At 40.8% G+C, this 27,829-nt stretch overlaps 11 protein-coding genes across 11 annotated transcripts; 5 read left to right on the forward strand and 6 right to left on the reverse strand.

Annotated features, from left to right (window-relative positions):
* Nucleotides 1-240: 240 nt before the first annotated feature.
* Nucleotides 241-903, forward strand: IL334_004901 (uncharacterized protein; the record flags this gene model as incomplete). Its single annotated transcript, XM_062936616.1, has 3 exons — nucleotides 241-280; nucleotides 449-761; nucleotides 882-903. The coding sequence occupies 3 exons, from the start codon at nucleotides 241-243 to the stop codon at nucleotides 901-903; spliced, it is 375 nt and encodes a 124-aa protein (XP_062792667.1).
* Nucleotides 904-1,295: 392 nt separating this feature from the next.
* On the reverse strand, nucleotides 1,296-1,919 carry IL334_004902 (uncharacterized protein; the record flags this gene model as incomplete). Its single annotated transcript, XM_062936617.1, has 1 exon — nucleotides 1,296-1,919. One exon carries the CDS (start codon nucleotides 1,917-1,919, stop codon nucleotides 1,296-1,298), a length of 624 nt encoding a protein of 207 aa, XP_062792668.1.
* Nucleotides 1,920-3,441: 1,522 nt separating this feature from the next.
* IL334_004903 (uncharacterized protein) lies at nucleotides 3,442-4,802 on the reverse strand (the record flags this gene model as incomplete). Its single annotated transcript, XM_062936618.1, has 7 exons — nucleotides 3,442-3,708; nucleotides 3,774-3,812; nucleotides 3,953-4,048; nucleotides 4,169-4,281; nucleotides 4,373-4,450; nucleotides 4,600-4,732; nucleotides 4,800-4,802. The coding sequence occupies 7 exons, from the start codon at nucleotides 4,800-4,802 to the stop codon at nucleotides 3,442-3,444; spliced, it is 729 nt and encodes a 242-aa protein (XP_062792669.1).
* Nucleotides 4,803-5,330: 528 nt separating this feature from the next.
* On the reverse strand, nucleotides 5,331-6,570 carry IL334_004904 (uncharacterized protein; the record flags this gene model as incomplete). The annotated part of the gene is made up of 5 exons (XM_062936619.1): nucleotides 5,331-5,451; nucleotides 5,521-5,581; nucleotides 5,721-5,913; nucleotides 6,121-6,276; nucleotides 6,415-6,570. 5 exons carry the CDS (start codon nucleotides 6,568-6,570, stop codon nucleotides 5,331-5,333), a joined length of 687 nt encoding a protein of 228 aa, XP_062792670.1.
* A 793-nt stretch (nucleotides 6,571-7,363) lies between these two features.
* IL334_004905 (uncharacterized protein) lies at nucleotides 7,364-9,754 on the forward strand (the record flags this gene model as incomplete). Its single annotated transcript, XM_062936620.1, has 6 exons — nucleotides 7,364-7,810; nucleotides 7,915-8,310; nucleotides 8,477-9,118; nucleotides 9,191-9,413; nucleotides 9,552-9,655; nucleotides 9,731-9,754. The coding sequence occupies 6 exons, from the start codon at nucleotides 7,364-7,366 to the stop codon at nucleotides 9,752-9,754; spliced, it is 1,836 nt and encodes a 611-aa protein (XP_062792671.1).
* Nucleotides 9,755-10,209: 455 nt separating this feature from the next.
* On the reverse strand, nucleotides 10,210-13,438 carry IL334_004906 (sodium/hydrogen exchanger 3; the record flags this gene model as incomplete). The annotated part of the gene is made up of 9 exons (XM_062936621.1): nucleotides 10,210-10,381; nucleotides 10,554-11,608; nucleotides 11,674-11,876; nucleotides 11,931-12,163; nucleotides 12,297-12,503; nucleotides 12,599-12,675; nucleotides 12,760-12,834; nucleotides 12,985-13,156; nucleotides 13,356-13,438. 9 exons carry the CDS (start codon nucleotides 13,436-13,438, stop codon nucleotides 10,210-10,212), a joined length of 2,277 nt encoding a protein of 758 aa, XP_062792672.1.
* A 739-nt stretch (nucleotides 13,439-14,177) lies between these two features.
* On the reverse strand, nucleotides 14,178-15,511 carry IL334_004907 (uncharacterized protein; the record flags this gene model as incomplete). Its single annotated transcript, XM_062936622.1, has 3 exons — nucleotides 14,178-14,339; nucleotides 14,483-14,683; nucleotides 14,810-15,511. 3 exons carry the CDS (start codon nucleotides 15,509-15,511, stop codon nucleotides 14,178-14,180), a joined length of 1,065 nt encoding a protein of 354 aa, XP_062792673.1.
* Nucleotides 15,512-15,975: 464 nt separating this feature from the next.
* Nucleotides 15,976-17,339, forward strand: IL334_004908 (uncharacterized protein; the record flags this gene model as incomplete). The annotated part of the gene is made up of 6 exons (XM_062936623.1): nucleotides 15,976-16,101; nucleotides 16,171-16,281; nucleotides 16,359-16,501; nucleotides 16,660-16,825; nucleotides 16,951-17,150; nucleotides 17,216-17,339. The coding sequence occupies 6 exons, from the start codon at nucleotides 15,976-15,978 to the stop codon at nucleotides 17,337-17,339; spliced, it is 870 nt and encodes a 289-aa protein (XP_062792674.1).
* Nucleotides 17,340-17,857: 518 nt separating this feature from the next.
* Nucleotides 17,858-20,843, forward strand: IL334_004909 (uncharacterized protein; the record flags this gene model as incomplete). The annotated part of the gene is made up of 2 exons (XM_062936624.1): nucleotides 17,858-20,479; nucleotides 20,595-20,843. 2 exons carry the CDS (start codon nucleotides 17,858-17,860, stop codon nucleotides 20,841-20,843), a joined length of 2,871 nt encoding a protein of 956 aa, XP_062792675.1.
* Nucleotides 20,844-21,354: 511 nt separating this feature from the next.
* IL334_004910 (uncharacterized protein) lies at nucleotides 21,355-24,183 on the reverse strand (the record flags this gene model as incomplete). Its single annotated transcript, XM_062936625.1, has 5 exons — nucleotides 21,355-22,544; nucleotides 22,621-22,933; nucleotides 23,008-23,346; nucleotides 23,409-23,562; nucleotides 23,627-24,183. 5 exons carry the CDS (start codon nucleotides 24,181-24,183, stop codon nucleotides 21,355-21,357), a joined length of 2,553 nt encoding a protein of 850 aa, XP_062792676.1.
* Nucleotides 24,184-24,538: 355 nt separating this feature from the next.
* IL334_004911 (methionine-tRNA ligase) lies at nucleotides 24,539-27,687 on the forward strand (the record flags this gene model as incomplete). Its single annotated transcript, XM_062936626.1, has 15 exons — nucleotides 24,539-24,609; nucleotides 24,774-24,823; nucleotides 24,897-24,933; nucleotides 24,991-25,054; nucleotides 25,118-25,159; nucleotides 25,206-25,276; nucleotides 25,336-25,392; nucleotides 25,457-25,598; nucleotides 25,663-26,020; nucleotides 26,092-26,099; nucleotides 26,162-26,273; nucleotides 26,331-26,417; nucleotides 26,473-26,521; nucleotides 26,574-26,739; nucleotides 26,803-27,687. The coding sequence occupies 15 exons, from the start codon at nucleotides 24,539-24,541 to the stop codon at nucleotides 27,685-27,687; spliced, it is 2,199 nt and encodes a 732-aa protein (XP_062792677.1).
* Between the last annotated feature and the right edge of the window lie 142 nt (nucleotides 27,688-27,829).

Genomic DNA, 27,829 nt, shown 5'->3' on the forward strand with positions numbered 1-27,829 from the left:
TTGATGATCAAACGTGAATTAGATTGAAAGATTGGATTGTTATTGATTGGTTAGGTGGCAAATTGATTCGATTGATGATTAGGAAGACTTCAACTGGGCGCGCCTAATCCTACTCGAGGTCGGGATGATCTCGGTTATTAACTGAGGTGTGATATCGATGAAAGAAGACAAAGGTTATGGCTCGTGCTGATTGATCTGTCCATAATCGTTAAACACACTCTACAAAGATATATGCGCAAGATGAACCCTTCTTTTGTATTCAGATCAGGAGCTCTGATAAGTGAGTATACCTTCTTTTCCCTGGGATCCAGTATCTGAATCATTCTGGAAATACCATCCATATTTATATACGTTGTCATCGCCATATCTCGTACATAGATATTCTTTCTTGTCATCTGCCTTCGAGGATCTTCCACTGACACAAAGCTCATTTACCGTTCTGTTGTAGCCGCAACTGGGATATCGTTCGGAGCATTCGGTTCACACGGTCTGAGAGCACTCAAACCACCTATGCCAGAAACCAAGATCAACTCATGGAATATAGCATCGAATTATCTGATATATAATGGATTGGCTTTATTGGCTATATCATTCCATCCTGGACTTTTAGGTGCTTCGAGGAAATACAGGTTGGGTGCAGGTTTGATCATGGCTGGAGCTGCAGTCTTCTCAGGTAGCATATTCGGTTTGGTAGCTGCTAGAGATAAGTTTAGATGGTTGGGTCCAATCACACCTCTGGGTGGTGTAAGTATGATCGCTGGGTAAGTACACCATTTCCGCTATGCTAACGATGAAGGATCCTTCAGGGACAGGGATATGAGCTGTTGTCAGTGTCTAGACATCGATGGCGAGCTGATTGCTTCGCTTGGCTTTCAATATAGATACATCATTTTGGCTTTATAAGCTACAACTCATTATACAGTATCATCCAATAAACGAAAAATCATGAACGAAAAAAGGTAATGATTATACACTTCTCACGAAACACATTTCATGAAAAACCCAAAATCAATGCACAACATGCGGACCATGAGAAGGATATGGAAACATGAACGATTTGCGCAAATTGAGAGAATCATGTGACTATTATACACAGCAGATAAGAGATGATGGTCGAAAGGAAACCCAATTGAGTGAAAGAAAGGTGCAAACGTTTCTTGTGTATCGTCTCTTCCGGAGAGACGAGCGATACATAAAATCGTAAGCGTAATTTGATCGTGTATGTCGTTGTATTATTTGGTTCGTTCAATGGTTGTAGGGGAATAAGAGAATTGGAGGAACCGCATACACTGAAATCAGATCAAGATGAGAGCCTCCTTCGTCGAATGGATATGACGATGCCCCTCATTATGGGTTGTCGGGTCTTCTTCTTCTTTCAGTTCATGTTGCTGTCTATTCATGTTATCTTCTGTTGGGTATAAATGTTCTAAACCCAAACCATATTTTCCAGCTAATTCAACTAAATTGGATTCATCCATTTTCCCTTCTTTACTAATCCCAAACCATCTGCCCAAACTTCTCGAAAACATCTTGACCCTATCCATTTCTTTCCAGACTATGACTTCTACTTCATTAGCAGTCTTCTTATCTACCATACCTAAGTTATCTTGACCATTATTCTGATTTTCATTGTGAGGTGCGAATGGATAAGAGGTATTCAGTACGTGGTATACAAGGAAATAAGCACAGTTGGTCTCGTTATAGATCAAAGAGCTGAGTGGGAGTGTAATGGGTTCGGGAGCAGGCTTGGTGAGATTTATAGTCGGAGGGGAAGGTGATGATATGGGTGAGTCAATGATTTCATCAGGATGATAACACTTAGTAAATGAGGATGATGATGTTGGTGAGGAAGTAGGGATCGAGTCTTTTGATGGGAACAAGATCAATGATCTAGTGGAAAGTATAGTTAGATAATCCATTATTCTACTCTCTCGTCAGCTGACGTACACAACTATGATGGATTGCAGAGGAGGAAATGTGGACGACTTACTGCCGTAGTTTGCTGGTGACCTGGATGCTATCAGTTATTCCTTATGCAAGGTTTCGCTCTTCTCTATCGTTGTGATCGATGAAGATGATCACAGATTAAATGGTCAACGTTCCCTTGGTCTGAGAAGTCTAACTGTTATAAAGACGGAAGACGACAAAGATGGAAGACTAGTCAAAACTCCTTGAATCCCGCAGATAAAGAGATGCACGTTCAACAAACGTAAGTGGGGATGAAAAAGGAGAGGGAGTTTGACGGTTGTAAATTCGTTTTGAGCTTTTTCTCCTTTATATATGAGATAAGATTTGACATCAGTTTGTGAAAGAGGTAATAAGAGATCAAGGGAATGTGTTTTATTCTTATATTGAATGAAGCAAGTGATCAAAGGAGGTCGTGTGAGCGTATATATCATCCACATGAACCCTTTGAGGGCGTAATTCGTCGTTGTAGGTTTGTGCGATTAATCGAGATAAGGTTGCACGATGCTGAGTGGCGAAAGAGAAGTTAAGTATATGTGGCCAATAGTATTATGGCTATGTATGTTGTGAAGGAGTGAAGTTGTCAAACGACGCAAGGATACAGCTGAAGATATGACTTGGGGGATGTAAAGGGATGCATAGCACGAATGAACCTCATTTCAGAGCAACCTACGCACACGCACACAATCAATACACATTGCTTTGGGCTTTCATTGTATTGTTCAGAAATCACTGCGAGCATCCAAATGGGTGTACAGTATCACGAGGCAGAGGTAGTAAGATCGCGTCACGAGATGTAGAAGGGAGTTTACTGCTCAAACAAAGATCCTTCCTTCTCAACCTTTCGTCTTCTGTATTGCTTCTCCTCATGTTAGATGTGTGTTGTACAGAAGAAGTAGTTGACAAGGAAAGGTTGAAAAGGCAAAAAGAGATTACACCTTGAAGCGGAAAATATGGGATTCAGGTGACGCGACTGATTTCTGGGTTTTAAAACAGCTCGGTCACGAGTACATTACGAGGCCAAATTGATCGTATAGATAGATGCCATGGACGACGGAGCGGCAGCGACAACAACAATGTATACTCAGAATACATGCACATATAAGAACATGATTATAAAGACACTCAGCTAATTACATGATATGGGGAAAACGATTGTCGGATTTAATGGAACTTAGGCTCGCATATGATGATGCGTATGTCATGATAGCTTAATTTGTCTCTCTTGTTTTTTTTTGCAGATCCCAGTCAATCGGACACCCATAAGACTTGTGAGGTACTTGGAATTTGAATACGGAATTCTTGAAAGATCCATACAAATAGATAGAGCCCCCTCGGTTCCCCTCCGCGCCCTTTTCATTTCGTCTTCCCCCCGACCCAATCCCATAGTCCTCTCGTACCTCTCACTCGCACTCCGCCCCTCACGCCTGCAAATCCTCATCCTCTTCCTAACTCCTACGTGCAATCATCTGCAGTCTACAGCCTCTTCACTCCCCGTTTGGCTTTACTGGCTGCACCAGTAGTTGTTTTAGCTCCGTTTACAGGAAGTTTAGTGTTAGTCGTAAAGTTGGTAGCGGTTGGTTTTAAGAGTTTGGCGGTGTCGTCATTGACCGTAGCGCCTTGCTCGATAATTGGTGATGGGTCTTGCTTGACGTTCGTACCCAACGGCATTGGTTTGGTAGATATCGGTTTAGAAGGGTTGTTTGAGCAAGCAGTGGAATTACGGAACTCGAGAGGGGGAAGCTGTGTGTACATTATATATAAGCTCACTCTTCGAGAAAAGGAAAGGAGTTTCAGCATTCACTCACTTTAGGAGTTGCATGAATGCTAGTCATTAGTCTGGCGTACTACACACGATCAATGATCAGTCAAGTGACAGCAATGTTTTGGATTGGTTTCAAAACTCCCTTCATATAGCACCAACACAGGTACTGAGCGAGGAGGGAAAGGGGAAATTTGATAATAGATGTGAAATTTATCAACTCACCTTGCAGTATCCATCGTAATCTGCCAATAATTGTTTACCAGCTTCTTCATCTAAAGCAGATTCTGGATTTGGATAAATCAACAGACATTTTATTGTCTACAGAGAACTGATTGTCAGCTTTCTCCCTTTTTCTCCTCAGCTTGTTACAGTTTTCAAAAAGAAAAAACCGGCATGGAAAAGCTGGACAGTGAGCTCGTAGGGATAATCTGAACATACAACTAAAACGTGTCCAACGCCATAACTCTTATTCCAACTTTTCTTCAAAGTGTCGACGCAAATTTCTCCATTTTTCGATATGTTGGGATGGAAGATCTTGGTTATCATTGTACCTACCCATATGATATCAGCTGTCAGTGCCCAGATTGGTATTCACCGATCCAGCTGATTTCCATGAGCAGGACAGAGAGAAGTACTACACACATTTAGGAGGAAGATTAGGATATTCTGGACCAAAGGAAAATCGTATTCTAAAATAACCACCTTCGTAAGGTGTACCACCTAATCCAGGACAAGTCAGCTTGATATCCCACTCAAAACAAACACCAATTCGATGGTGACGCAAAATCCCGTCACACGACTGATGTAAGTTGAATCATAATCTTCCCCTTGGTCGAACGTTTTTTGTTTGTAATAGATGAATCACTCGCCTGGACCTTGGACCCATCCTTCCATATTCGTCAGATCATCTTCATCAACCACTATCCTCACTCCCTCCGGAGGGTCTGATCTGAGATGGATCGTTTCTCTAGAAAGAAGACGGAGTGCTTGCGGGGTGAGTGACTGATTAAGGCGGAAGAATGTATGAGCTTATGGGATACTGGCATGAACAGGCCATTCAGAAGCTCACCATCCTAAGATCCTTTTGGTAAATAGCTCAGTGTGTTCCAGTCCGAACAAGTGTGTCCGTTGTCCGTTGAAGTAAGCTGTGATTGAGGGAGAAGGAAGGAATGTTGATGCGAGTGTACGTTTGATTTTCCACCAAGCCACGCCAGAGAGTAAACAATCAATAACAACATGCGAAAGTGGAGGTTTGTTGATCGACTTTTATTTCAATTCAACTACTCGTATGCTATATAACCAAAGTGGTTATATGTAGGAGGAACAAATAGTTTAATGCTTGGATGGCAACCCATCTTGTATCATAGGTCAACGACCATCAACTGTATGTATCCACTCGTCGTGCTGACTATTGGGACAGAAGCAATGTGGTGAATGATGGGCTCATAGTGAAGAAGTTGCAAGTTTATGATGTGTATAATTCTCCCAAAACAACACCAAATACATCATTAAAATAAATTCAGATAAATAGTCCGTCATAATCGTTTCTCTCTATATGCCCTGTCGTACCAAGCCGAGACAGTTCAGAGTACCAAGTCCTTTAAGCTTTCATGCAAGTGTTTCCGGCAGTTAATGTATAACCATCCAAACATCTATAAGCTTTACATGTACCAGAAGAGCAAATGACGCCTCCTTCTGCTACTCCAGGCAGGGCAGTACAGCTGTTAAGTTACGTTCAGAATGAATCAGCATCTATTCTATTACTTCCGCTCGGCGAGGAAAAAACTCACTCTTCAGCTGTTGAAGTCGCTGATTCACCAAAGTTACCATGAATGCAACCACCGCATGAAGCTATATCCCACAAGGATGTAATCATTCTCAATCAGCAAACCTCGCTTATCACTCGAGGAGACATGAAGTAAAGTGTAAATTTGTAAAGCGGAGAAGAGGAAGAGATCCAAAGTGAAACGAAAAAAAAAGCAACACTCACTCAAAGAGAAATTAGGATCTATACATTGATAATTCGAAGAATCACCTTGTATTTGACATGATATTAATGGTTCAGGACAAGATGTATTTGATCTTGAATCGATATCGGTATTTGAAGTCCTTTTGGATTTCATTGAACGTGATGATCTTTTAGGTTGATGTTGGAATGTATGACCTGATTTCGTCACGAATACCTAAAAATGCGGCAGGAGCAGCAGCGGGAGCAGCAATGACATTGACATTGATCAGTTTAGTCTCATTTCCCCAAGTCAATATACACAGTCAAGGTGTGGTAGAAAACAAAGAACATCATCACTGAACTCAATCGCAGATATTTTTGGGATTAAGACCCAAAAAATCCAGTCATATGGTTGAGAAGGTAATAGAACTTAATCACTCACAGCTACTTCATGATCATCACAATGACTCATCTCTGCTCTAGGAAAAGCGATATCATACTCTTCTGCAGGACCATTAGTCGAGCACACACATGAACTCTCATCTCCCCCCAACCAATATGCAAACGTATTTTTGGAAGCTGAATTTCCACAAACCTCCTATACGATCCGGGTGGAAGAAAAAATCAGTATTATTATCACAATAGCAGATCTGATACGTTTTGTTTTGTTTGCGAGAGAACGACATTGTGAGAAAAGTAGGAAAGTAAGGGGTACAAAGTGCATGTGTAGACTCACGACGCAATTTGAAGCTGAATCAGCTTGAACTCTGACAGGTCGAATTGGAGTAGCTAATGGATCTGTACATCCAAGGAAGATATTATGACTTTGTGCAGCAGTGACTGATACTGCAAATATGGACAATGAAGCTAAGACTACTGATTTGAATACCATTTTTCGTGATTCCGTTGTGTTCGTTTCGTTTTCGTTTTCTTTATATTATATAATGCTTGATGAATGAATGTATGTGATGATGCTTGAGTGTTTTTCCGATTTAGTTGATGTATGACAAGCAGATTGAATTCTACGAAGGTTGACATCTACTTATATTTATACTTGCGTACCTCGTACCTTCCCTGATGGAGTTTGTAACCCTCATGCACATTCGAAAACATACACAAACACGATGTAAACAAGAGTGCGAGGCGCTGGGCGTTCCATAGGTCTTATGTGATTGATCCGGATGTCAGTCACTTCTCTTTATTATATATCACATGAGAAGGTATATTCTCATCCGGATGTTCCCTGAGGGAGGTCGAGACCCATTCTTTGGGATGTTGACAAACTCCGACTGTCAAAATAATCCGCAGTGATGCACCCGCAATATGCAATCTGCATAATGCAAATATCGAAGCTCATCTACATGAAATCAAAGATGATTGAGACCATCCCTCCAGATCAAGATAGCAAGAGGTATTTGTTAGCAAGAGATGAACATGTTCAGGGGATGAGAGGTCATTAAAAAAGCACTCGCGTAAAACAAGTTGACTGTTGGCGGAGTACTCCGAAAAACATCCAACTCGAGTCCCGTCGATGTTCAAGATGTCATTCCAGGTAACGATGACAGATACTCTGACGACTTTGAGCGTTTGTGAGTATGATTTCATGCCTCGGAATATGTGTTTCAAGATGCAAATCAGGACCTAGCAAATGATATAAGTGCTTTGCACAATCCTGAATATTTGGTATGCCACCTAAGCGTCGACATGAGAGTGACGATTCACCTAATAGCATCACAAAGCCTTCACCTCGTAAAAAGTCCAAATCCAAACCTAGTTTGAAAGGCAAACAGCCCAGTATTCGATCTCAGCGATCCATATGGAACTCGACAGATGATTGGGATACCCTTTTATCTGAATCTGCTCTGTCAACAGCATCGATATCTCTTCGACCACCCCGACTTAGGGAATTACCTTCTTTGGTGAAATGTACGATCGACGCTCTGGTCAGGGGTTTTAAACGATTGTGGGAGACAGGGGGAGAAGCAAGTGATGGAAGTGGAAGTGGAAATGGAGTAGGAGGGAGAGAATTCAAGATCGCTTGGGAATATTTACCGCTACATCTTAAAAAAGCAGTGAGGGATGGGATATTCAAATGGTGGGGTGGATATCTAACGATTAAGATGATAGCTGATGTGAGTTATTCAACAAGTTATTTCCGCTCGAGGAATATCAATATCATTGTGACTGTATAAGCATTGCGGCTGATATGGAAGAACAAACTTTTGCCAATCAATAGGTATTCATCATACCTCCAGAATTGGAATTACCAGGAGAACTCTTACCTTCCATATCCTCTTTAAGCTATTTAAAAGAATTGATCCCTCAATCAAATTTAAGAGATTCATTCACTTCGTTGAAATTAACATATGCATCTCAAGCTAGTGATTTAGGTATATCATCATTGATTTATCATTTACAGAATCTGGAAGAAATAAATATAAAAGAATGTTCTTTGGCTTCTACGACGTCGACGACGACAAGTAAAACCGTCAAATCCATTTTGGAACGAACGAGGAATCTGAAAAAATTGAATTTGAAAGGAACGAAAATGAAAGAAAGTGATATCAAAAGTATTTTAGATAAATATGGTGATCAATTGGAATGTTTCAAGGTTGATAATATACATTTTGAAGTGAGTTATTATCATCATCTTTTGAACTCCATGTAGTGTGTCACGAATGTTTCATTGTATATATCTGGTATATCAGTCTTCTACGATCATTTTATGCTCACTAATAAGTCAGAATTAGAGAGGGAATAAACCAAAAATGCTGATAGAAAATATAATCGTGTTACAGAACATAAACGATACATTCTCTTCAGGTCATTATCCGAAAATCACACATTTATGTTTACCTGGAAACATACTTAATTCACCGTTGAATGATTTCCGATCACGAGCAAAGAAGTTTGGACATACAATAGGTTATCCTACACCTAGACCTACTTCTTCAGAAAGTATAATACAATGGTCTACTTTAGGTATCTCCTTCAGTAAGAATGGGCAAGGGGAAAGAGAAGGGAATTTTCCAAATTTGACACATCTATATTTACCTGGATTACTCATCCCAGAAGATACGTTAATCAATATTCGACCTGACACATTAATCAAATTCAGTACAGGATCACAAGGAGGAGGACCACCAATACCAATTGAATCATTAATTCACTTAATCAATTCACAAAAGAATTCTATTAGAAAATTATCTCTAGGTCATATCAAATCTTCAAATTCTAAAATCACTTCAGCGAATTCACCAAATATGGAATCATTCATTCGTCTAGGCGAATTACTGAACGAGTGTACAAAGTTGGAAGAATTCACATTGGTGACTGATGCGGGTGGTTCAAAAGATTCAATTTGCGATTCTGGTATGTCAAAATGTTCAAATCTGATTTACGGACCTGGATTAATGGGCAATTGGAGAAAAAGTTTAAAAGTGAGTTTAGTCATATATCAATATATGTATATATACACCATTGAAATGTTTAAATTTGAAAACACTATACAGAAATTATCATTGTTCGTCCCACAGCAAATTGAGTCATCGACCTTCCTCCCTCCTCCCTCATCTACAAGAGTCAATCAAGAAGAAGAAGAAAGAGGTACGATATGTCCATTGGAAAACCTTGATTTACCTTCAGCGAACATAGATAATACAGAATTATTCGCTAGTGCTTTGAGCAAATTTCCTAAATTGCGATCATTGGATTTATCAGGAACTACCATCACTGGTAAGTTAAGATCACTCATCCGAGTTCAAACCCTGGTAATTCTGGTAAAGAATATTAGTTGTGAATGGACTGTATCATTTGAGCCGCAGTAATCTATTGATTGCTAATTCTCAGTTTTATCTCTCGCACACACAACAGATGACGATATGAAAATTATTTTATCAAATTGTCACTCCTTGTCTAGAATAGATCTAACTTCGTGTAGAGGCGTGAATGTAAGGCATAGAAGGAACATATTCAAGGTGAGTCACGTCAGGAAAACAAAATATGTCGACAAGGTAAAAAACATTTAGATTGAACTGATTAATTCATATTAGGCATCATCAGAGGCCGATAAATAGATGATAATAAATAACTGTAATGAGCAATACGCTGTACATTGTAGTTTCAATTAAGCTAGGATTGATCATCGAAGGGGATTGTTGTATATTCTGCCTTGTTGTAATTGATACATGGCTACTCATAAATATCGTATAATGCATAAAGCATAAACGTGATTGAATCTAGTTCAATCTCATAATCTCCTTGAAAATGATAGTACTGTCAAGTTCTTTCATCTATATTTACATATCCTTGAAACATGAACCCTTTTCTTCTTTCCCCAGAATAGCAAATAAGTAAAGAAGACAGAGAGAGGACGAGAGAGATCGTCTAGTCGTCGTTAATCACCTTTTTGGGTTTTGGGCGTTGTACTTTTATTTTCCTCTTGATTCTTACCTGTCCATATCCAACCTTCCTCATTGATGGTTGGATTGTTATTGTTATTCTTATTGTTTACAGGAGTCAAAGCAGCTAGTCACCTTCCTTCACCACCACTACCACCATTACCACCTCTTGCATCACCACTTCCTCTTCTAGATTGTGGATTCAGACTTCCTCGACCCCTGTCTTCTAAGGGTAATGATGTGTTTGACGACGAAGGTAACGTGGGATCAGCTTTGGCGAAAAAGAAATCTGTCACTGAGCCGCTGTAAATAGAATGAGGGAGTTAGCTTGGCATAAGATTTGCAGTGATATGTTTCCACGGGATTGTGGTAGTGTCTGATTTGGTCGACATCAAGAAAAATCTACGCAGACTTCCCATCTCTCCAAAGCTTCCCCTGAAAATGTTTTTTGGAGTGGAAGATCCTTAACACTCACCTAAACGTCCTCGGTAATCCTGGTCCTTTAACTTTCCCGTTCTCACTTTCACCATCGTAACCATAATCATCATCCTCACCTGATCTAGCTCTATTGATGTCCAAGCTATTTCCACCTCTTGGTGTTCCAACAGCACTATCACCACCGTTATTTTGATTATGATTATTGTTATATATACCCGAAGAGACTTTTCTGGCCTTTTTAGCATGATGTCTTCTTGCTGTGACTGAATTACTGAATAAAGGTAATAAATATCTTTCATCTAATGCAGTGAACCATTGTCCATCACGGAAAATCATTCCTGGTCTGATTCCTCCTCCGCCACTACTACTGCCACCTTCTTCTGCGATACCTGTATCAGTTTGATAATCAGGTGAATCATTTCCATATGGATTTGATGGACCTGATCCTGATGCGGAAGGTAACACTTCTTCTTCATCTGAATTTTCTGAATTTGTCGAAAATCCAGATCTTGAATTTGATGAATTGAATACAACTGATCTCGTCGAAGGTTGTCTTGATCTTGTTTTATGACTATGACTTGTTCTTGGTAAATGGATGTTTGATGAATTGAATGGTGATCCTTCAGGTGAATGTAAGTCAATTTCATCTTGATCATCTTGTTGTCCGTTTGAATGATAAATCCCTAATCCACGTCCGTTTTGACCTGCATATCTTCTACTTCCAGGTCCCATTTGTAACGCTAAATTACCATTATAACTTGTCCACCCTTCTTCGTCATCGGAAGAGGCATCTTCATCTTCAACTCCTACTCTGATACCTAAAACTTCTAACATTCGAGCTGTTGTTCCACCAAAGATGATAACGGTCAATACGACAACTACTAAGATGGTTGTTCGTAATGCGTCGGCATTATCACCTGTTATACCTGCTGCGAGTGCAACTCCGACTGCTCCCCTCAAACCGGCCCAGAATAGCATCATTTGATAAGAATGAGGTAATTCCTCATATCGCTGTCCTCGCGTGTGGTAAACCCAATTGATGAGTTCGGATAAAGGGAAGACGGCTGCGTATCGAGAGGCCATTACAGCGATCTACAAACATAACTCGAAGTCAGTATAGCTCGTATATTGATGGGTTGCATCGGAATTAGACTCACCGCCGCTACAAGGATGAACAAAGGTTTGAACACTTGTACATCCTGAGTGAACAAGCTCAATCCGAGGTAGATGAAGATGAAATTTTCTGACAGTTGAGCCAATACAGCAAACATGTATTTGGTAGTTCTTTGCGTCCGTTTTGACATGGTATGATAGGCATAATGTTTTAGGGTGATACCGCAGAACAGGAGGGATACGATACCTGTGGGGATCTAGTGTTAGCAATAAGAATAGTGATTTGGCTGAGTCTACTTACCACTCATAGCGATACCATTTGAGAAGAAATAACTTGTATAAGCCACTAGAGCGACCAAGCAACTTTCGATATGCGGATAAGTTGCCAAGTGAGAGTGTTTTAGTCCAAGTGAACAAGCTAGACCAAAGGATACTCCTAGAGCCATAGAAACAAGGAATGAGAATAAGAAGATTCCTACACCGTGAAAGAGCGATGATAGGTAGATATCTTCGCCGTGAAACTGGGATAAAGTCCTAACGAGAGAAGTCAGCTTTGTGTTCTCATACGATGATAGAGCGTTAGACATCAAGTTCCGGCATTGTATGTCGTATGTTGTATATTCCTGGTACGTGACCGTAGGTATGGTATGAAGAGAAAGCCACTCACTCGTACATGACGATACTAACAGCATCATTCAAAATACTCTCACCAAAAATGATGGAATATAATTTAGGATCTACTTTTGCGGTATTGAAAATTGCCAAAATAGTTACTGGATCAGTTGCTGATAAAGTTGAACCAAAAATCAAACATTCTAAAAGAGTGAATTTCAATCCTTCTAATCCCAAGAAAGACCAGATATAACATAGTACTCTAAATTGTGTCCGAGATCAAATATCAAATACGAGAAAAGTCAGCTTTCTTGGCACTTCTCTGGAATTGTAAGAGATTTGGGAAATTGTATTCACCCTATCCCAACTGCTGTGATGAAAGTTCCGAGGAAAGCAAAAGTCAAGATTACACCGAAGTTTCTGAAGAAATTTGCCTATTCCAATCAACACATTGTTAGTGAGATGATCTTGAAACAAGGATGCGGAGAGTTTTTGTGAGTTGGTAGAGAATTGCTTACTTGTTTCAACTCATATCCCGAATTCAAGATGATTGGAGGTAATAAAGCGTTGAAGAAGAAAGTATGTTTGAAAGACTATATATCAATTTCACAGAAAGATTAGTATTGCCCTTGTGATTACATGAATTCCCCTCATGTACATCTATGTCATGAATGTCTTCCTGAATCGTCTTCTCAAGGTGGTAACCCTACGAATCGTCTAAGAACAGAAATGAAGTTACTCACTAGCATCTCTCTAATCATATGTCCAGGTGATAACCTAATGATCAACCCCACGACCATCCCTGCGAATATCGAAACTACAGTCTCGTGTACTGCTCTAATACGTTTTATTTGAAGATAGTAGGACGTTATCAAGGCTCCTATCAATAGTAAACATAGGATACATAAACCCCATCTATATGCGCAATATCAACATAGGATCAGCTTTATTTCGTTATGTCAAGAGCCAATATGAGTCGTCACAACATGAAAATGACATCAGACCGATGGTAGGTGAGAAAGGGGTAGAAGTGGTGACGGTGGGTTCATAGTTCGACACACAGCTTTCTTATCAGAAGGAAGAGAAGATACCAGATAGTCTAAAGAGAACTTACGATGCGTAGAATTCCTCATCAGCAGGATTGATGACCTCTGCAGGTGGATTCACTATTGGTATTGTTCCACCGGGAGATGACATCTTTGCCTTGTTCTACTTCTTCGGGATCTTCTTCCCAGCCAAAGTATTAACTTCCTATCGACGCAGCTGGAAAAGATTCCAATGATTTGGAATGAGTTCGAGCTAAATGGACGTGATATAGGTTCTGAGGAAGCAGAGTGGGTGGATTTGACAGTTGTTCTGCTGCAAGAACAGTGGTCGATATGATTATCGCTCTTCTTCACAGTCTATGGCACTACTTCTGATCAGGCATAAGCGATTATAGAGATAGGGTTGAGAGTAACAGTGCAATATATGAAGACTGAAAGCTAACTTATGTTCTGTCTCTACAATAAGCTGCTTTCATCTCTCAACATCTCACGAACACGTCGTGTATACAAAAGGACAGTTGAGCGGACATCGCCGCCCACCAAACATTCCCCCAGCTTCCCTTCCGTTAGGAGCTTATTTCTATGCTTCTGTTCAAGACCTACAATGATACATGAGCGTATATAGAGACGAACGGATTACAGCGTCTCCTGAATACAATGATAAAACACCTGGACAACATTCGAAAAGAAATCCCAAAATACTAACAACCCTTCTTCTTACAAAAACTAGTCTATACTTGACTTCCTGATGCCAATGACCCATACCAGCAAACCATGGTTCCTTCTTTCCATCATCGCCATTCTTCTCCAACAATACCCATCATTCAGCTTGAGCGATTTGTTCGTTCAAAGGCTTCTTCCTTTCGAAATAATGACAAAGTATCTGCCAATCAGCCTTGAACACCTCTTAATTCCTCCAATTCAGCTTTTAGACGTTCCAACTCGAAATTTGAACTAGCAGTTCTATCTTCTGCTTCTCGCCACGAAGTTTCGAATGTCATTGAGCGTTCACGCTCCTCTTGCAGTTGTAATTGTGATTGAGCTAATTGGGCCTATACATCGAATTGAATCGAGATAATCGTTAGCGCTTCTGGGCAAGCTGTTATGTTGCAAATAGTGAGGTATTGACAGCTTTCGAGATGTGTATCACAGACCACAGACGCTTGCGCTAAATAAGTGATATAATGATGCTCACCTCCAAATCCTGCTTTTCTATATCCCGCTTTGTAATCTCTTCGTCTCCTACTCTGACCTTCTCACTCAATTCCACCAAATACTGGGCTGCCCGCTTTAATAAGGCTGATTTGCCCTGTTTGTCCGTTCCTCCAGGAATGAGTTGTGCGATTTCGTTGATTCCGTCATTTATGTTTTCTCTACGTCGACGTTCAACTTCTTTCTGCAACGATGTAAAAACACAGTGTACGTTAGCACGTGTTTACATATCTCGACGTGTAGTCGGAGTAGTGATTGAACACCTAGGAAGCATACAAGGCGACACAATTGAAACTACTGAATAACTCACATGACTGTCCTTCTTCAATCTTACGATTTCATGAGGCTCAACTGGATTACCATCTGCATCCGTTGTGATCTCTTCACCGGCAGTCCCTCCACCAATGGAATTACCTGTTGTAGTGCCTAATCTTTTCCTTTTACCTATTCTACCACCATAAAGCAGATTGACACGATGTAAAGTGGTTTCTCTTATTTCGTTACCATTCTCATCTATCCTTATCTCTTCTGTTGTCTCTAATGTAGGTAATCGATATTGCGGTCGTGTATTTCCGTTATTGTTAGAACTCGATGTGGGCTCATCACCGTCGCCGTCGATATGTATACTGTCGTCATTATCAATTAGAGCGTTGTGTAAATCATGATCGTGATTATGGTTATTGTCATCGTCATCGTTATCACCACTATTCTCCATATCTTGTTGACTTTGTAGTTTATTTTGAGCTTCTCTCCTTTCTTCATTTTGTAATAAATCATTAAATGTTTGTTCCTCTCCTATAATCGAATAACCTCCTCTCAGATCCAACAGATTATGCGCATCTTCCGATTCTGATCCCAGCACTTGTTGTGCGAATTCGTTCAGTGGATTTGAAGACGATGATGAAGGATCTTCGTTGGATAATGAGTTCAGAGTGGGTTGATGTAATATTGGATCTAGGTATTCGGGAGTTGGTGCGCGAGGTGAAGTGGGAGTGACGACTGCTACTGACATGTCGAGATGATGGTTGGAGTGTTCCAGATACTGTCTGTGTTCAGGAGGGTGTCTGCCGCGCTTGTTTGTTGTTGTCAATGATCCAGTGGACCTGTAAAGTGGAGAAGCGACGAGGGGGGGAAAGGGGGGGGGGAATATCAACAGATCATGTGATCTAGCGAACAGGAAAGGCAAATGGGGTGAAGTTAGGTTACACATTGTGTATTTAAATGATGGCATTTTATCGTATTTTATCCCAGCAGTCTCAAGGCCCGTGCAAGTCACGTGGTATACGCGACGCGTTTCTGATGATTGATGAGTTCCTCTTTCTGAACAGTAAGTAATATATCTAATGTAGTCCAGTCAACTTGATGATGCATCAAAAGTGTCAAATCACCATATAATATAAGATGAGCAATTGTAAGCTATACCCTTCATCTTCCTTCTACCCTCTCTTCCCTTTCATATGAGTAAGAGAAACCACAATGACAAATCATATAGACGATGACCAAAATCCTTACTATGGCGGAGCAGGAGGTGGTGGTGGTGGTGGATTTGTTGCTGGTGGATCACCTTATGGATCACAAGATTCACCTGGAGGAGGAAAGAAGGTAAGATATACCTACTATACCTGTCCAGGGTACGGTATGTGGTTTGCATTAGCTGATGTCTGATATTAGGGGAAAGGTGGTAATCAAACTATTAGACCAGTGACGATTAAACAAGTATTAGCTGCTGAACATATTCATCAAGATGCAGATTTCACTATTGATGGTGCAGATGTCGCTCAAGTCAGCTTATGCTTCCATTGTTTTCATCTCCCGAATGTAGAGGACTAAGCTGACGAGAAAGATTGATTTTCTGATAGGTATTATTAGTTGGATCAGTACATAATTCATCATCATCAGCTACGAACGTATCGTATGAAATCGGAGATGGAACAGGTTATATCGATGTGAGATTATGGTTAGATTCAGCGGACGACGAATCGGGAAAAGCAAAAGGAATCGAGTGCGTTACTAAAGCGTTCCACCTGTTCAAGTGTCGTCATCCCTCCTTCTCGTTCTCGTTTTACTTCTTTCCTCTGCGCCGTCGCGTCTTCCTCATCGAAACTAAGATTATACCAGACACTCACGAAATGCGAAATGCTGACTTCCCCTTCCCCCCAGACAAGATCACTACGTCGGTATCATGGGCTCAATCAAGATGTTTGGTGGAAAACGGCATATATCAGCAACTCACATCAGACCAATAACTGATCACAACGAAATACATCATCATTTTCTGAAAGCTCTGTATGTCAGTTTGAGCTTGAGAGGTGCTACTTCAGGAGGTGTAAGTCAGAAAGTTTATCGACAATTACCTCATTTTCCTTTCATTCCAATTTCGATGATCCTTAACACTTGTCAATACGCTTCGCTTTGTATGACCATTCGCTAACCCCGTCGATTGATCACCAGGCCGGAGCCGCTCCTGGTGGATCATCTCATGCAGATTACTCAGCCGGTGTCCAATCTCATTCCAACGAATCAGCATTTTCCGCTCTACCAGCCTTACAACGTAAAATCATGGAATACGTTTCTAAAGATGACACAGATGATGGAGTCCATGTTTCATTGGTATCGAGACAGGTAGGCAATGCGAACGGCGAAGATGTCATGTGAGTCCAAGTCCAGCTTTAGTGAGCCTACATGTGGGCGCAAAAGCTGATTCATGCTTTGTCAGGGAGGCTATCGAGCAACTTATGGCAGATGGATTACTCTTCTCGACCATTGATGATTTGGTAGGTTCATATCTTTTGGTGAACATGTCGATTAGTTCAACTGTATTAACGATTATTTCGATGTAGCATGTGAAATCGATCTAGTAGAATCATACTGTAGGAAGGTGTGTTTGTATTAGAACAGAAGTAGTACGAAGTTATGAAGTATCACGGAATGACAAGCTGAGGCGGAGATATTTGAATATATTTTTATATCAGTCTCTGCAATGTTGTGTATATACCGTGACATATGTGATACAAAACATGCAATCGTGTTCATCATCGCACTTAGTTGTTGTGCTGCTCCTGCGCATGCGTTATGTATGTGATCAAACGTCAAGAATCGTTCTGGACATGGAACGGCCATGTTGATCCTCAGAATGGTGCCACTGATAAAAGAAAGTGTGGGATGCACGGTGCCTCGTCGCCTCCACAGCGTTCAGACGACAATAACCGAATGGATGGTGGTTGGGAGAACGTCACGTCAACGATTCATCGCTATCGTTTCTTATCATTCCTTTCTCTGCTATCGATCGTTATATCAGACTGTCACTTCTCCGTTCACACTACGAACGCCATACGAGGCGAACCAATTACGAAGCAAGATGGACGAAGAAGCATCATTTTCAGCATTGTTATCATCTACCACTAAACCTTCCAGACCAAGTTGGGACGCACCGGTAAACTCATCAGATGATCCATGGGCGAATCCATTTTCAGATTCTACAACGACTACTATACCCGTTCCCACCCTTGATCCCTACACGTCATCATCATCGTTATCGTTTACTCCAGGGCATTTAGACACTGCTATACCTACTTTCAGTGATATACCAGATATTTCAAATGAAGAGGTATCGCCATACGTTCAAAAGATACACCAAGACGCAGAAGAAGCCGCAGCTGTTGCAATCGTTACTCAAGTGGATCCCCCAAGTGTCATAGCTGCTAGAGAGCAGGAACAACAAGGCTTCGAAGAACCTCATGGGGTTTATGCAAGTAGTTCATTCAATACTCCACTTCCAACAATATCCAATACGAATCATGATTCGAATCCATTTGACAATACAATATCAAATTCAGGTTTATACAACCCTCCTCCTCCTGTTGATCCGGCTCAGCAACCATTCATTCAACATCGTCACGAACAGATTGAACCCTCTCAACCTGAGAATGACTCATCCAAAGTAGATACCATAATACCTACTACAAAGGGAAGAATGCTACCTTCAGCTTTGATAGATGAAGATTTAATGGCTGAATCAGATCCTGAACAATCATTGAAAAAAGCTTTTGTCAAATCAACTCCAACCCAAAGAAAACCAGCTGCTCCTGCAAGTGGGGCTACAAACGGCGACAAAACACCGGAAAAGAAATCTTACATCTTCACTCCTACTTCAAACAAGCAACCAAAGCCGAATGGGAAAGAACAAACGGATCAGAAAGTAGAAGATAGTGATAAAGCGGATGACATTCAGCCAAAGGAAGAAGAATCCACCAAGGAATCCGCTGATTCAAAGGCAAACACAAGTGAACCAGAAGTAGAGGAGCAAAAAGAAGGCGAAGATCCTGAGGGAAAGCCATCTGCTGAAAGCACACCTAGGAAAGAAACAGTTCCACCTATCGTCGAAGAACGCGGAGCTACTCCTACAGCACCCTCTTCACCTACATCAATACCTTTACCCACTTCTTCATCTGCGACACCTACGATATCCAGAGTACCTACTCCACTTCCTCCTAGACCAGATGCAACCGATTCATCTTCCGTCTTAGCTACACCCTCATCAGATCGAGTGTCAGTCTCACCGCTGGATGCTCCATCCGTGCCTGCAGAAGAAGACTATGGGTTCAAATCACTTTCCATAGGTGGATCAGCGATGACTTCTACTCCCACTCCAGCGGCACCTCCAGTCCCGGAGAAAGAGTGGAGCTCGTCAGCTTCAAATTCCGACATTACCAGTCCGCCAAGTTCAAGATTCGGTGGGAAAGGCTGGGGAGTACTAGATGATCAAGACGAAACACAAGAGGGTCTGTTCGGTAAAGGTGGACCTGCATCTAGCGTTACACCATGGAGTGTCAATGACACATCAAGCGGTTGGGGCGAAACTTCGATGGAAGATGTTTTGGCTTCTTCTGCTGCAATTGCTGGACCATCAAGATCATTTAGTGATACAAATGGCTCTTCCTCACTCACTTCACCCATCCGAACAACTTTCTACGGATCTGACCGTGATGAACCTGAATCACCTAATGAAAGTATGTCAAACTCTAATTCAAATGTGACACCAACAACATCACCTCGAAAGAAATTATCAAGTTTACCCGTATTCCAAATCACCGTATCCGATCCTACAAAAGTAGGGGATCCAGTCCGAGGATATACAGTTTACACAGTTCGGACTCAAACCACTTCGCCTCACTATCGAAAAGGATCATTTTCAGTTTTAAGAAGATTCTCAGATTTCTTATGGCTGATAGAAATTCTCACCTTCAACAATCCCGGTATAATCATACCTCCCATGCCTGGTAAACATACTTTTGGTAGATTCCAAGATCAATTCATTGAAACTCGTCGCTCAGCTTTAGAAAGATGTTTATCGAAAGTAACGAATCATCCTGTATTACAGTTAGATCCAGATCTAAGAACTTTTTTGGAAAGTGATTCGTTCGCATTCGATAGTAAGAATCGTAAGAATGAAGTCATCGCAATTGAAAAGCAGTCAGCAAGTTTATTGAATGTGGGTGGATGGACAGGACCTAAATTTATTGAACAAGATGATTGGTTTGAAAGTAGAAAGTCATTCCTGGATTCTTTAGAAAATCAACTAAAATCTCTAAGTAAATCAATCGAAACATCCTCAAAGCAAAGATTAGATTTATCATCGTCCATAAACGAATTTGGTGAATCGATAATTGCATTATCGGAATCTGATCTAGGTGCATCACTTTCATCTGCATTGAGTCAGTTGGCAAATATAACTGAAAGGGAAAAAGAACATTTTGAAGATCAAGCAAAGGATGAAGTTGTCACTTTATTAAATATGGCTGATGAATACATCAGATTTATACAATCTGTTAGAATCGCTTTTGCGGGTAGAATCAAATCTTGGAATCAATGGCAATCAGGTGAAAAAGATGTAACTAGATTGAAAAGTCAGAGGGAAAAATTAAGATCAACGGGTAAATTGGGTGATAGAGCGAATCAGACTCTGGCTGAAATTGCAGAAGTGAGTTTTGACATCCTCTTCTTCGCTCTTGCTGTAGTGTCATGAACCTATACAGCTCAGATATGTTAGTCAGGCGATCCACGTGCTAAAGCTTTTTTGATTACATCAATAACAGGCAGAGAGAACAGCTCGTGAACTTCACTCGACATTCGAACATTTATCGAGACTTACCAAATCTGAATTCGTAAGATTCGAAAGAGAAAGAGTAGAAGAATTCAAATCGACCTTGGAAAAATACCTGAATGGCATGATCGAAAAACAAAAAGAATTGATTGAATTATGGGAAGCCTTTCATAAATTATTAGCTGGTTTAGTGGAAAAAAGTTCAAGTTCAAACTCTAAGAATCAAAATAATGGTGATTGAATTTGACTTGATATGAATTGTGTATTTATGGATTGTACGCAAAAGGAAGATGGGGAAGATTTCGTGAAAGGGTTGTATCATAAAAGTAGAAGCGGTAATAGAACAGAGGTGATGTTTATATGCATGGTTTGGTCTGGTCAACTTGTCATAAATTCTAGTGCGGAGGACCTCGATATTTCTCCTTGGATAAAGACTGATAAAGGGAACATCCCACTTGGAAACGATCGGGTTGAAATTCGTTCATAGTTCAGTTGGTTCTCGATGGTCATGCTCTACGCTACACGAAGATGAAGAATTCGACGTTCAAATGCAGGTGCAAATACATGTCATCGGATATGGATGTGTATGAGATAAAGTCATGCAAACGTGAACTAGTATCATACGTCCTCAGCAATGGGTTTACGCGATGCTTACACAATGATCATATACTACTGACAATACGTTCATAAGTACATGCTACGATACTTTCTCTACCCAAAACCTACATCCAGATCTACAGCTAGATCTACGTCTACATTCCCTTTCTCATGATATTCTTTCTCCATCTTCTTCTTTCCCCACCGACGACTTCAATCCCCGAAACGTCCAAGAACGGTACATTATCCCAATTGTATCCTGCAATACCATCTTGTTCATTTATGGGTTTTGTCCAATCCATTAATCCTGGAGTCGGCATTTCGATTGAACCATTTTTGATTATTCCATTACATCTTTTCAACGTTTCAGTTGAAATAGGAGTTAACAATTGGATTTTACCACTTGGATTTTGAGTCATATCGTCATTACCATTCAGTACACTTGAAGTAGAGGAAGTAGAAAAACAAGTGATAGATCTTATCAGAGCCAATCCTAAATAATTAGTCTCTAAAGAGGGTATTCTTCCTTGAACATACAGTTCTCCGCTCTGATCTTCTGACCCACTAGGTTCAGAACGATCGGTTTCGACTAGAGCTACTATTGAACCATTTAACGCAATTGACAAATCATCAAACAAGATTCCTTCATTACCTTCACCAATAAGATAGACCTTGTTAATTATCTTGTTTACACCATATTCTACTTGCCATGGATTTATCGCTAGGATGGGTTTACTGAAGTCCCACCTTGTTCTACTCTTTGCGGTAGCTTCAGTATCATTGGAAGTCGGAGACGATATCGAACAATGGAAATATGATATGATTGATAAAACTCTGAAATCGGCTGCGGTAAATCTTGCTTGTAATGCAGTGGTAGGTGCTGATTCAAGTTTATATTCTTTTCTTTTGGAGGTATTATCGGTAGAATACAAATCAGGTAGATGGTTGGTATTGTAAGGTGGTGAGTTTGTCCAACCATTTCCTTGACTATGACTGTTTCCATTCCGAGTGTAAGATGTGTCAAATTCATTATGACTCGTAATCGAATTAAAGGTATAGATATGGTTTGGTTCTGCTATTTGTTCAATTGAACGTAGCAGATCTTCTCCTAAACCTTTCACCCATCCTTGAGTATTTATTACCAAAGGTATGATATCATTGATCTTACTTGAAGAGTCAACTTCACTTGATGATGAGAATGATGCATGTTGATGTTGAATATCGAATTTGTATATCTCAATCAAATGTTGAATGGATGAGATATATTCGTCGGGACATGTAAGTGGTGTAAAAGTACCTAGATAATGAGCTCGATAAGGTATCAATGGATGTGTGAAAGATGGACCTATATTAGAACAATCGAACATTTCATCAATTTCCATTATAACTTTTTTCTATATGACTGAACAAAGATAACTCACCTATAACCTGTTTATCCAATATCCACAAACCAACAATACCACCAGGACTAAATTCGCCTTGACCAAGATCACATTCCAACCAAGCTACTTTTTCATATTTCTCCAACAAGTTATTGAGAATTGATCTAGCGAACGTTGATTTTCCGGTTCGTTTAGGTCCTTTTACAATTCCTACGAAAGGTTCTTCTGCTGACTCGTAATGGGTCAATGAGTTTGACTGCGTTGCGTTCAAAGGGAGAGATGATGATAATGCTTCTGACCATGTAGGGGGTGTGATATGTGGATATATGGGAGTAGGGAATGATCCAATGACCTAAAAATCGATAACAGATCAGCTGAGTTTTTCCTGGTTTATATATCTCGTATCAGAGAGATGCGCAAGCTTACAGGGTGAACACCTCTCAACCCCCAATTCCCAATCTCTTCCAACCAGATATGAGCGAATCCCGGTATCGCCCCAAACCTCAATCCATCAATCCCACATGGATTTTCTCTGATAAGGAAAAGCGTTCCTGTCTTGATAAACTTCTTTGGAAGTCTCAAGTCGTTCAACCATGTCACTGATTTGGCCGACGATGTAGCTGGAGATGGAGCTATAATTGGTATAGGATGCGAAGTAGGAGCGAATATTTGATGGGACGATTCATCTGAAGAAAGTACACAAGATGATATTGTGATAGATCGGGAGAGTGGGGTAAGGATATATGTACCTGCAATAATGAGAGTCTAAAGATCGTTCATCAGCTTTTATAATATTCCGCGAAATTAGACGGGATGATATAGCTGACCTCATCCTTTGCTAGACTGAGAATCAAACCATCTCCAGAATATTCATCTTGTAACCCAGATGCACTCAATTCATCTTCAGACATCTTGTACAAATTGATCCCTTCAATTGGATTAAAATTGGACGTATTACTTATCGAATCCAATACCGCCGGTCTACATTGTAACGGAATATTAGCCAAGTGCCCCTATGTTTTTTCCAAGATCTCAAGCAGCTCACTTGGTCTTGGTTCTACGGGATGGACCCGGAGTCGAATCAGTAGACATTGGTAATGCCCATTTAATTCTACCTTCATCAACTTCATTGATGGCTTCTTCGTCTTCCCCTGAACCTTCTTCTTCAGCTATATCAGCATCACTGTCTCCTACTGATGAATCATCAGAATCGGATGGGTATTCGTTCGATATTTCAGCAGGTACAGCAGGTGAAAATCGTCTTTTCCTATTTTGATTTACAGTAGTATTATTGGCTTGAGTTGGGGGAATAGTTATTCTCGGTTGTTCGGTAGATGCATTATAATATCTTTGAGGAGGTGTAGGTATATTACCAGAAGGTGATCTCCTTATCTTCCTCTTCTTGTTCGAGGTTGACATAGGTGGAGGAGGAGTACTTGATTCTCCCTCAGACTCGGACTCGGAACTGCCTTCGCCTTCGCTCTCCTCAATATCGGCTGCAGGACTGGGTGATCTGCCTTTCAACGGTGTTGAGCTTGATGGTGAGGGAGCTGAAGATGAGGCTGCCAAAGCTGCAGCCCGTCTCGCTGCCAGTGCTGACATGTCGTATTGGTGCCAGATGTCAAAGTTCCGATGTATCTGCACAACAGTCAACAGGTGTTGACAGTGATATCCTTCTTAGCCAAAACAGCTGTAAACATCTCCTAGAAATCAATTATCGCAATAATAATTTTCGACCCAAAAAAAAAGCTGGAACACTGCATGTGGGGCTCCACGATATAAAACGGAATCAAATTTCAGTAGTTGCGCAACTTCGACTCATTTTGTTGGATACTCGAGTATAGTGGATATCTCTCCTCTTATATTTCTCAGCTATTCTTCTATTGTCATTCTTGCGCGAATACCTCTTGAAGCCAGTACATCGACACAGCTGGAATCCAAAGAGAAATCAACAACGATGAGCGGTCAGAATATTCGTCAAGTGGACGGACTGCTGATGCACATTCATGATCCATCAAAAGGACCTGTGTGAGTGAAGTCTCTCTCTCTCTCTCTCTCTCTCTCTCTCCCTCTCTCTCTCTCTCTCTCTCTCTCTCTCTCTCTCTCTCTTTTCTCTTGGGTACTTCAAGTGACCAGCGCTCCGCCTCACTCCAGTCAAGATAATGAGCTGATATACCCAATTGATCTCTCAGACTGCCCAAGGACGGTGAAAGAAACGTTCTTATCACTTCGGCCTTACCATGTAAGCTTCAATAATCTCGAGCATAAGCACAAAGGGATGTCTTCTAACGGGGAGAGAATGGGTGGGAATGTAGATGTCAACAATGTCCCTCATTTAGGTAACATCATTGGGTGAGCAGCTGTGTCTTCAGTGTTACATATAGATATAGCTGAATGAAATCATTACAGGTCAACCCTCTCGGCAGACGTCTTCGCTCGTTATTCTAGGACATTAAATGTTCCCACTCTATATGTAAGCAGAAGAAACGATCCAAAGGGCAGGTCATATGGAGTAAAGACTAACTAGAAGGCTTAGGTTTGTGGAACGGACGAGTATGGTACTGCCACCGAAACCAAAGTGAGTAATTATTTACAAACTCCTTCGTAAGCTAATTCGAATACAGGCATTGGAAGAAGGTGTTACACCTTTAGAACTTTGTACCAAGTTCCATGCGCTTCATACGGAAATATACAAGTGCGTATACCATACGGCTACCACAACATCATGATCTTAAGCTGACTGCTGTAACTCAGATGGTTCGAGCTCAGTTTTGACAAATGGGGAAGAACTTCTACTCCCGAACATACCAAGTAAGCTTACAAAAAGCATACAACAGATTACAAAGCTGACACAAGACACCACCTCTTCCAATAGAATTACGCAACAAGTCTACCTTGATCTCCACAAAAACGGCTTGTTCCAATTGGAGACTTCCGATCAAACTTATTGTGAAGACGATAAACTTTTCTTGGCTGATCGATTTGTAGAAGGTATATGTCCTCAGTGTCAATATGATGTGAGTTAACTTTTTCTACTCGAGTACGTCGCAACTTGTAGCTTATTCTCCGCTATACCCAAAGGATGCAAGAGGAGATCAATGTGATAAATGTGGTCTCACTTATTCTTCCCCCACAGAATTGATAAATCCAAGATGTAAACGAAACAAGACACATAAGGTTTCAGTCAGACCTTCAACGCACGCATGTATGAGATTAGATTTGTTACAACCTAAATTAGAAGATTGGATGCAAAAAGCCAGAGTGAAAGGTAGATGGGGAAGTAACGCTGTTATCACTGATAAGGGAGAAATTGTGGAACCAAGAATGTTGGGTGGAGGATTACGACCAAGTGCAGTAACTAGAGATTTGAAATGGGGTGTCGAAGTTCCTATAACCGGTGATGAAAAGGAAGATAAAGCGTTGGAAGGGAAAGTCATCTGTGAGCCGAACTTCTGCGCTTTGAGCCCTGGTTTTTTGGCTTCATGTGCTAACGGTTCTTTTCCGCGATAGATGTTTGGGTACGTAAATTGTGACTGCAATATCTGCTAGCTGCATTCGAAACTGACTTTGTATCACGCAGTTCGATGCTCCTGTCGGTTATCCTTCGATCACAGCTACCTACACTGATGAATGGGAGAAATGGTGGAAGAACCCTGACAATGTCGAGCTTTATCAATTCATGGGCAAAGATAGTGAGTTATTGGATATATCCTTGTCGTCTGCATCGGCCACCTAACTTTTGCTATTAGACGTATACTTCCACACCGTTCTTTTCCCGGCTATGTTGATCGGTACCGGTCAACCTTGGACTATGTTACACGATATCTCCAGTACTCGTAAGTCACAAACTCAACAAAATGTCGTTGCGAGCGGTATCTGACAAATGTGTAGAGTACTTAAATTACGAGGACACAAAATTCAGTAAAAGTAGGAATATCGGGCAAGTGCATTTTTTGGTCACTTCGAATTGATTTTACTGACATCTTCATTAGTGTCTTCGGTAACAATGCTCGAGAAACTGGTCAACCTCCATCGGTATGGCGATACTATCTCCTTTCTCAACGACCGGAAAACAGTGATTCGTCATTCTTGTGGTCTAATTTCATCGCCGCTAACAACAACGAACTGTTGGCAAACTTGGGTAACTTTGTGAACCGAGTAAGTAGTTTCTTTCTTTCATAGCTCTAGTGCGGTATCTAACTGCTAAGGGTTCGATCTCAGGTCGTCAAATTTGTTAATGCCAAATACGATTCAACGGTTCCGGGACCAGCAGGCTTTGAAGGTGGAGATGTTGTAGCAGAATCTAATCCATCCACATCGGCAACTCAGCTTGACGCCGACTTTGTAAAAGACATCAACACTCGATTGAAGGAGTACCGTGAATCCATGGATGACACCAAATTGCGTAATGGCCTTGCTACTGCCATGTCCTTGTCTTCAAGAGGTAATCAATATCTTCAAGATAATTCGCTGGATAATGCTTTATTGGCCAATCAACCTGAACGATGTGGACAAGTCTTACTCAATGCTATCAATTTGATATACCTTCTCTCAGTTGTCTTCCATCCATTCATGCCTACCACTTCAGAAGGTATTTTACGACAACTCAATGCACCCGCTCGATCACTCCCTGCCCAATTCTCAATCGATGTCTTACCTGGACATAAATTGGGCAAAGCCGAATACTTGTTCAAGAAGATTGAAAATGTGGATGGAGCACAAGAGAAAGCTTGGCAAAAGCAATTCGGAGGTGATTCAGTGGTAGCTGATCAAGTGACACCTTCTGGACCTGGAGGACATCCTGAAGGTGGCAAAGTACCTAAAGTGAAAGACATCGGAGATAAAGATAAGAAAGCTGCTCATTTGGCCAAACAAGCTCAAATTGTAAAAGAAAAGAAAGCAGCTGCTAAAGAAGCTGAGAAGAATAAAACTCAAGAAGAGAAAGATCTGGAAAGTAAAGTTGAATCTCAAGGTAAAGTGGTCGCTGCTATCAAGCAAGGTAAAGCCCAAGGTAATGCAGATGAGGAATTAGCAAAAGCTAAAGAATACAAAAACGCTTTGGCGGAATTGAGAAAGAAATTGAAGGAAGCTTCTATCTCAAAGTAAAGGTAAATACGATGAAACCAATAGATCCACGAAGTCTCATATGTTGCATAGGTTTGAAGGATTTTGCTTAGATGCGTGCTATATATACTATGAATTAGATATACATGACAAAGTGACACATATCGATTTTACTCCTTTGTCA

This window comes from Kwoniella shivajii, chromosome 6 (genome assembly GCF_035658355.1).
Source record: "Kwoniella shivajii chromosome 6, complete sequence".
Lineage (NCBI taxonomy): Eukaryota > Fungi > Basidiomycota > Tremellomycetes > Tremellales > Cryptococcaceae > Kwoniella > Kwoniella shivajii.